Source organism: Notolepis coatsorum, assembly GCF_963971535.1.
Source record: "Notolepis coatsorum genome assembly, chromosome: 17".
In the NCBI taxonomy this organism is placed as follows: Eukaryota; Metazoa; Chordata; class Actinopteri; order Aulopiformes; family Paralepididae; genus Notolepis; species Notolepis coatsorum.
In genome coordinates, this window is record NC_140181.1 from 88,716,413 (window position 1) to 88,724,825 (window position 8,413).

Genomic DNA, 8,413 nt, shown 5'->3' on the forward strand with positions numbered 1-8,413 from the left:
TGGAGTTTGATATGAAAAAATTATGGAAAACAATAGGAAATAAATCTAAATTAAAAGTGCAGTTAAACATAAAAATACATATCATCTGGTATACATTAATATCAAAGATTGATAGTATTTTAAGTTGCGAGCAGATGGTTCAAGGTGATTAGAAGTAGTGGCAAGCCTTATGAATTATTTCTGGATACATCTTAGTTGATGTATCCATAATATATGTTTTCTATGATCTCGTAACCCTATCTTCAGTCCTGTTGAAGACATATAGGCTACGTATTCCATTCATACATCATCTTTTATTAAAAAAAAAAAAACTCATAAAAGGTATGTCTCAATCTGGAATAGAGTCTATTGGATTCGTCTGTATTCTGAAATCTTTTATTTCGTAAGTCTCATAACCTCAGTCCTGTTTGAGCACCAAAGCAGGTGTGCTTCCCGTCACTCACCCTCCGATGCCAGAGGTGTGTGGGTTGACGATGCCCAGGCAGAGAGCGGCCACCAGGGCGGCGTCCACGCTGGAGCCCTGCTTCTCCAGAACGCTGAAGCCCAGAGACGTGCACTGAGCCACGTCAGTCACCACCGCCCCCTGGTTGAAGATCTGAAAATGTTTTATGCTCAACTTTAACAAACAACATAACTGAAGGGTGTGAGAGAGAGAGACGGATGCATGCGAAGTCAATGCAAGCCCCAAAAGACATTTTCACTTTCATCCCACGTGCCATTGCTCTGATGAATTCTCTGTGTTGTTGTTTCTCTCATGTATTGGGCTGTTTTGGGCCAATGTCTTTTGTGCCCCCGTGTGGTGTTTGTACTGTGTTGTCTTGTTGATTGCAACCATGGTGGAGCCAAAGACAAATTTCAATGAAAGTGGACAAATAAAAATATCTATTCATCTGTCTGTCTGTCTATCCATCTACATTTACATTTTACATTTAGTCATTTAGCTGAAGATTTTATCCAAAGAGAGATACAAGTTGTGTACAGGTCAGCAGGAAGGGTACAACTCTTTCAGCTGAGTAACAATGTTCATCAAACAGTGTTGAAACGTGGCTGCTGCAGTGTTGAGTGCATAGTAATAGACTAAGAGACATGGTAGTATAGTAGGTAATAATTTAGACGAGGAAGATTATTTAGTGGAAGTATCTATCTAAACAAACAAGACTAGACAGACGGTTGTGAGTGAGTACGGAACGACAGAGTGGACTAAATTAAAGAAGTCTCTCTCTCTCTCTCTCTCTCTCTCTCTCCCTCTCCCTCTCCCTCTCCCTCTCAATTTATGCAAATGACATGTCATCAGCTTGTGACTGCAACTTGTTCCCGTTTGCGGACGACTCAGCCCTGCTGGTCTCTGACAGGGACAAGTTACAGGTTGAAAAAGCCCTCAGCTCTCTCTCTCTCTCTCTCCCTCTCCCTCTCCCTCTCCCTCTCCCTCCCTCTCCCTCTCCCTCTCCCTCTCCCTCTCAATTTATGCAAATGACATGTCATCAGCTTGTGACTGCAACTTGTTCCTGTTTGCGGACGACTCAGCCCTGCTGGTCTCTGACAGGGACAAGTTACAGGTTGAAAAAGCCCTCAGCTCTGAACTCAGCAGAATCTGCACCTGGCTCGCTGATAACAAACTATTACACCCGGGTAAAACAGAGTCCATTCTCTTCGGTTCAAATAACAAACTCAGCAAGGCCAACAGCTTCTCAGTTACAGTGGGTGACAATAGTCACAAGGAAAGATGAAATTAGATACCGGGTTCCATCCTAGAGGCAAATCTTTCCTGTGACAAAATGGCATCCAATGTAATCAAAAATGTCAACCAACGAACAAGATACTTGTACCGGATCTCCTCTCTGGTAAACAAGAATACCCTGAAGACTAACAGGAGCACTCATTCAAGGGTACTACGACTATGCTTGCACTCATGGTACCAAAGCACCTCAAAGGCACTAAAAACAAGATTACAAACATCACAAAACAAACTGGTTAGACTACTGCTTGACCTTACTCCTAAAACCCACCTCACCCCTGCCCACTTTGACAACCTAGGATGGCTTAGAGTAGACGACAGAGTACAGCAACTTGCAATGGGCCTGGTCTACAAGATACACTACACCACTAAGGTACCCATGGGGCGGCTATGGCTCTGGGGTAGAGCGGGGCGTCCAATGATCAAAGGGTTGGTGGTATAATAATAATAATAATTATTATTATTTAATAATTAAATAATATAAAAATAATGTGACTCCCTACCCACCTTCAAAACCGCTCTAAAAAAAACACCTACGGGAGGCCGCAATTCGAAACTGGCCCCGGTAAATGTCCAAACCCTCCTCCCAACCACCCCAATATACAGTCTCTCTCTCTCTCTCTCACACACATACATTCTCTCACACACATTCTCTCTCGCTCTCTCACGCACACACACACCTGTGGGTCTCCGAAGTAGATCTGCATGATGAGAGCGACGGTGACTCCAGTGGCGAAGGTGAGACAGGCTGTGATGATGACCGTCAGTCCGTCCCTCTGGCAGGCGCAGTCCTCGGCCAGGGGGTCTCTGGTCGTCTCCCGCAGGGGCGAGATGTCATGGCTGGCCAGGTCGGAGGCCGAGGAGGGCAGGCGCTGCAGGCGGGCAGACTTCAGGAACAGGTCTGGGTCTGGAACACACCAGGAGGAAATAATAAATGATGCAGATCAGCACGATAACACATGCCCGCCCACGCACACACATACACACACACACACACACACACACACACACAGAGTATACAGAGTGAGTCAGGTGATTGTGTGTGTGTATGTGTGATGAGGTAGTGTAAATCAAATAACACACCTTTATATAAAGTGCTTTGCAGTAGGCTACCATGCAAACGGGACCCAGGCAGGTACAACATCCTAATGAGGGCCCCTCCTTTTAACAGATGGTCGATAGTGTGGCTGGGCGGTAGACCCGGAAATGTACCGTTACCAGCATATTAAGAATCTCTCTCTCTCTCTCTCTCTCTCACACCCCAACCTCATTTTGCTCATGTCAGTATGTTAGGTAAATGCTTTCCTCCGGTGCATAGGCAGGTTCACTTTGTGTCCCTTTGGCTTTAACCCTTTCACAACCACACTACAGGTTAACCCTTTCACTACCACACACTACAGAACCGTCTGTAGTGTGGTTGTGAAAGGTTAACCTTCTGTAGTGTGGTAGTGAAAGGTTAACCGTCTGTAGTGTGGTAGTGAATGGTTAACCTTCTGTAGTGTGGTAGTGAAAGCTTAACCGTCTGTAGTGTGGTAGTGAAAGGTTAACCTTCTGTAGTGTGGTAGTGAAAGCTTAACCATCTGTAGTGTGGTAGTGAAAGGTTAACCTTCTATAGTGAAAGGTTAACCATTTGTAATGAAAGGTTAACCGTCTGTAGTGAAAGGTTAACCATTTGTAATGAATGGTTAACCGTCTGTAGTGAAAGGTTAACCGTCTGTAGTGTGGTAGTGAAAGGTTAACCGTCTGTAGTTCAAGTTTCTTTAATAGTTGTCATGGTAAAATACAGAATACTTTTCCATGAATTTTATTTTTCTGTATGAGCTCCTGAGTGTGCTAGATAAAATAGATGAAAAGTATCAAATAGAAAAAGTCAAGAGTACGTAAACAAAAAGTGTTCAGTCAATCAATATATACAATATACAATACAGAGTAAAAAAAGAGAGAGTAACAGTGAGGTACAATGCAGCAATGGGATCAGGTACAACTTAGGGTAAGGTGCAATGAGGTATGAATTGTAGTGCAAATCTCTTTGTTAATAAATATAAAGTGTGTTAAAGTGTTTAAAGTGAGTAGAGTGGGTGTTACGGTGAGTGTGTGCGTGTGGATTCTGATAGCTGGATGCAATCCTACCTGGAGGGGAGAGAACAGATGGTGGAGGTAAACGGTACTCTACCCCCCCCCCCCCCTCAGTGAGCTGTGGTGTTCCACAAGGAAGCATACTAGGACCGCTACTGTTCCTAATTTATGCAAATGACATGTCGTCAGCTTGTGATTGCAACTTGTTCTTGTTCGCGGACGACTCAGCCCTGCTGGTCTCTGACAAGAACAAGTTACACCTGGGTAAAACAGAGTCCATTCTCTTCTGATCAAATAACAAATTCAGCAAGACCGCCGGCTTCTCAGTTACAGTGGGTGACAATATTGTCGCAAGGAAAGATGAAATTACATACCTGGGTTCCATCCTAGAAGCAAATCTTTCCTGTGACAAAAATGTCATCCAATGTAATCAAAAAAGTCAACCAACGAACTAGATTCTTGTACCGGATCTCCTCTCTGGTAAACAAGAATACCCTGAAAACTCTGGCAGGAGCACTCATTCAAGGGTACTACGACTATGCTTGCATCTGATGGTACCAAAGCACCTGAAAAGGCGCTAAAAACAAGATTACAAACATCACAAAACAAACTGGTCAGACTACTACTTGACCTTACTCCTAGAACCCACCTCACCCCTGCCCACTTTGACTACCTAGGATGGCTTAGAGTAGACGACAGAGTACAGCAACTTGCAATGGGCCTGGTCTACAAGATACACTACACCACACAGGTACCCATGTACATGTCGAAATACTTCCCAAAGGTCAGTGAATACCACAACCACAACACCAGAGGGAGTTCCACAAATCATGTGCAACCCAGATTTGGCACAAACAAGGGACTAAACACATTTCGCAATTATGCCACAACAATGTGGAATGCCCTACCCACAGCCGTAAAAAGATGTGAATCCCTATCCACATTCAAAACCGCTCTTAAAGAGCACCTACGGGAGGCTGCAATTCAAAACTGCCCACCGTAAATGTCCAACCCCCCCCCCCCCTCCTATTGTGCAGTCTCCTCCCCATCATATGTATTCTCTGTTAGGATCTATGGGTAACAGTACTGTATATTTGCATATCGTATATGTCACAAATGTAACAGTACTATATACCTGTATGTCATGTATGTCCCTATGCCATAAATGTCATGATGTCATGTATGTTGTGTATGTCATAAATGTCACTATGAATTGAAAATGGGGGACCCTGATGTAAAAAAGACAAACGTCTTTCTCTGGTCTGCATCCCCTTAACAAGTCTTTGATTATTCTCTTAGTAGTGTGGTAGTGAAAGGTTAACCTTCTGTAGTGTGGTAGTGAAAGGTTAACCGTCTGTAGTGTGGTAGTGAAAGGTTAACCGTCTGTAGTGTGGTAGTGAAAGGTTAACCGTCTGTAGTGTGGTAGTGAAAGGTTAACCTTCTGTAGTGTGGTAGTGAAAGGTTAACCGTCTGTAATGTGGGAGTGAAAGGTTAACCTTCTGTAGTGTGGTAGTGAAAGGTTAACCGTCTGTAGTGTGGTAGTGAAAGGTTAACCTTCTGTAGTGTGGTAGTGAAAGGTTGAAAGGTTAACCGTCTGTAGTGTGGTAGTGAAAGGTTAACCTTCTGTGGTAGTGAAAGGTTAACCTTCTGTAGTGTGGTAGTGAAAGGTTCACCTTCTGTAGTGTGGTAGTGAAAGGTTAACCGTCTGTAGTGTGGTAGTGAAAGGTTAACCGTCTGTAGTGTGGTAGTGAAAGGTTAACCGTCTGTAGTGTGGTAGTGAAAGGTTAACCGTCTGTAATGTGGTAGTGAAAGGTTAACCTTCTGTAGTGTGGTAGTGAAAGGTTAACCGTCTGTAATGTGGTAGTGAAAGGTTAACCTTCTGTAGTGTGGTAGTGAAAGGTTAACCGTCTGTAGTGTGGTAGTGAAAGGTTAACCTTCTGTAGTGTGGTAGTGAAAGGTTGAAAGGTTAACCGTCTGTAGTGTGGTAGTGAAAGGTTAACCTTCTGTGGTAGTGAAAGGTTAACCTTCTGTAGTGTGGTAGTGAAAGGTTAACCTTCTGTAGTGTGGTAGTGAAATGTTAACCGTCTGTAGTGTGGTAGTGAAAGGTTAACCAACTGTAGTGTGGTAGTGAAAGGTTAACCGTCTGTAGTGTGGTAGTGAAAGGGTTAATTCAGCATACAACTACCGGATCACATGTTGACACACAAACATTTGACAGGCAAACACACATAAGAGGGTCAACATGCTAACTATTCATTATTGGGAGAAGCCTTTCCTTGGGCCACATCCGGTTTGCCCCTGGCGCGTACATTCTAAGCACGGTTGACCCGAGTGGGAATCGAACCCCTAATCATGCCATCTACCCCTTGAACCTTTACAGAACCACACGGATCATTGATTGATTGATTGAATTAACAGATTGCAGAATGGGTACAATACAGTACGGCTCAATACACACAATTACCCTCAGACCCTAATTGTGGTACCATTCACACCATCCCACAACTCACCTGTATCCTGCTCAGTCAGGAAGTTATCGTCATCCTTGCGAGATTTAAGCGTGTTGTTGTCCCCAGACGTCACGTCGTCCTCCGGCAGCCTCGGGAAGCTAGTGATGCTCATGTAGTCCACCGGTGAGTAGGCGCTGCCCAAGGTTGTCTCCTGACTGCAGGCATCTTTATCGGCCATCGGCCCACTAGACTGACTAGAGTAGCCGGTCACGGCCTCGCTGGCGGGATTGTACATGACGACGTTTGCACGGTCACACTCAATTAGGCAATGAACTCGTAATCAATCAAATCACACGGGAGGTTAAAGGTCGCTGTGCAGATCATGCAACGCGGCCTATTCCATGTTCGCAGGGTTATATATAGATATATCCGTGGACCGTCCGTAATGGTCAGCGATGCACTTGGTATTGGGTAACAATGTAACACTTGTTATTGGGTAACAATGTAACACTTGTTATTGTTATTGGGTAACAATGTAACACTTGTTACGGCGAGACGTCGCCGAGCGGTTCCCCGGATGATGTGGCGTCTTCACCAGGCGAGCGGTCCACTCGTCACACCTGCGAAATGAGGGAACGCAGTGGATTTAGTGAGTCCTCCTCGTTTTCGGCACAAAATCACCTACGTTTGGCCAAATTATAGCCTTGGTTTGCATGTCGACTAACCGGCCAGGCGAGCATTGTTGACATGGCGACAAAACCGGTTATGCTGGCTAAAAAAGCTGCGACTGGAAATTGGGTTATCAAATCAAACGAGCTATAAAGCAACAATAATAACAATGTTTGTCATTGACAGTTGGTACGTTACGTATAGGGTATTCCGTGTACTTTTAACGACATTTAGATGCGCACCATAGCAACCATGGCATCAAGTGACGCGCATCTCTCATCTATGCGGCAAAATCATTGTTGCCCATTGATCGCGTTTACTTACCGTCGCGGAGATGGAGATGTGTAGTGTTATTGTTTATTGTGAATTAAATGTCCTCCTATTCCCCGGCAGGTTGTTCCTCGGCCGCCTTCATCAGGACCAGCATAGACGATCAGGACAAGAAATCGATGACATCACGGGGAGAATGTCACCACCTTAAAGATACAGTTCAGACGTCGCCTAAAAATGCAGATATAAATAAATCACTTCACCTGACAAGTCGTGGACATACACTCATATATGCCTAATATTGCTGTACTGTAGATGAACGTGCACGTCTTGATAACCGATTGAATGTAATCACAAACTCGCTACATACTACATTACTCCTTGTGTCGTATTGCTACTACTGCTGCTGCGACTGAAGCCTCTCAGGCAAATAGCCTAGTTGATAAACAGGTTTTTAGGAGGATAATGGCGCAGCAGCAGCACCTGCTCCAGTTACATACTGAGGGTCATTATGTCCGTTCATCTTTCTTTGCAGTGGGACTTGACACCCTATTCTGAATGGTAACTATACATAATAGGGTCTTGGTGTGAGCTGAGAGAGAGATAAGGGAAAAATAATAATATGATTCAGTCAGCAGCTCAAGCAGTTGGAATTAGTTTGAACACTTATTCCTATTCTAAAAAAGTATCCTATCATGAGAATGTTTCGATTTTAAGACCCTGTTCTTCTAAGCCCATTCAACGTGAGGCATTAATACCACCCGCCCATCCTCGCCACTCAGCCAACATCTCATTACCGTCCACGCCCTTGTTTCAACTACCCCACTCTCAACAAAGTATCACATCACCTCCCCCGTCCCCCACAGCCCCCCCCTCTCCCACAGCCATTGTCCATAATGACCCCCCCCTCTAGAACTACATAAACCTCCTCCCACTAATCTATCACTCTCTCACTCTCTGTTAAAGATTCCATCCCACTGTGTTGTTATTTTGATATGTTGTTCCTGGCCAAATTCCCAAACAGGTCTCTGACATCAAGGCCACCTGCACCTGGCTCGCTGACAACAAACTATCATTACACCTGGGTAAAACAGAGTCCATTCTCTTCGGATCAATTAACAAACTCAGCAAGACCGACGGCTTCTCGGTTACAGTGGGTGACAATATTGTCACAAGGAAAGATGAAATTGCATACCTGGGTTCCATCCTAGAG

The 8,413-nt window shown here is 44.5% G+C and overlaps 1 protein-coding gene across 1 annotated transcript in view; it reads right to left on the reverse strand.

Annotated features, from left to right (window-relative positions):
* The window catches only part of ggt7 (gamma-glutamyltransferase 7), a 36,366-nt gene extending 28,780 nt beyond the window's left edge, over positions 1-7,586 (reverse strand). Inside the window, exons 1-4 of the mRNA XM_084333113.1 lie at positions 7,255-7,586; positions 6,322-6,881; positions 2,416-2,642; positions 444-595 (exon numbers count right to left, since the gene is read on the reverse strand). Of these exons, the coding sequence (XP_084189239.1) occupies positions 444-595; positions 2,416-2,642; positions 6,322-6,556 (614 nt within the window). The 5' untranslated portion in view covers positions 6,557-6,881; positions 7,255-7,586. The remainder of the gene's footprint in view (positions 1-443; positions 596-2,415; positions 2,643-6,321; positions 6,882-7,254) is intronic.
* Between the last annotated feature and the right edge of the window lie 827 nt (positions 7,587-8,413).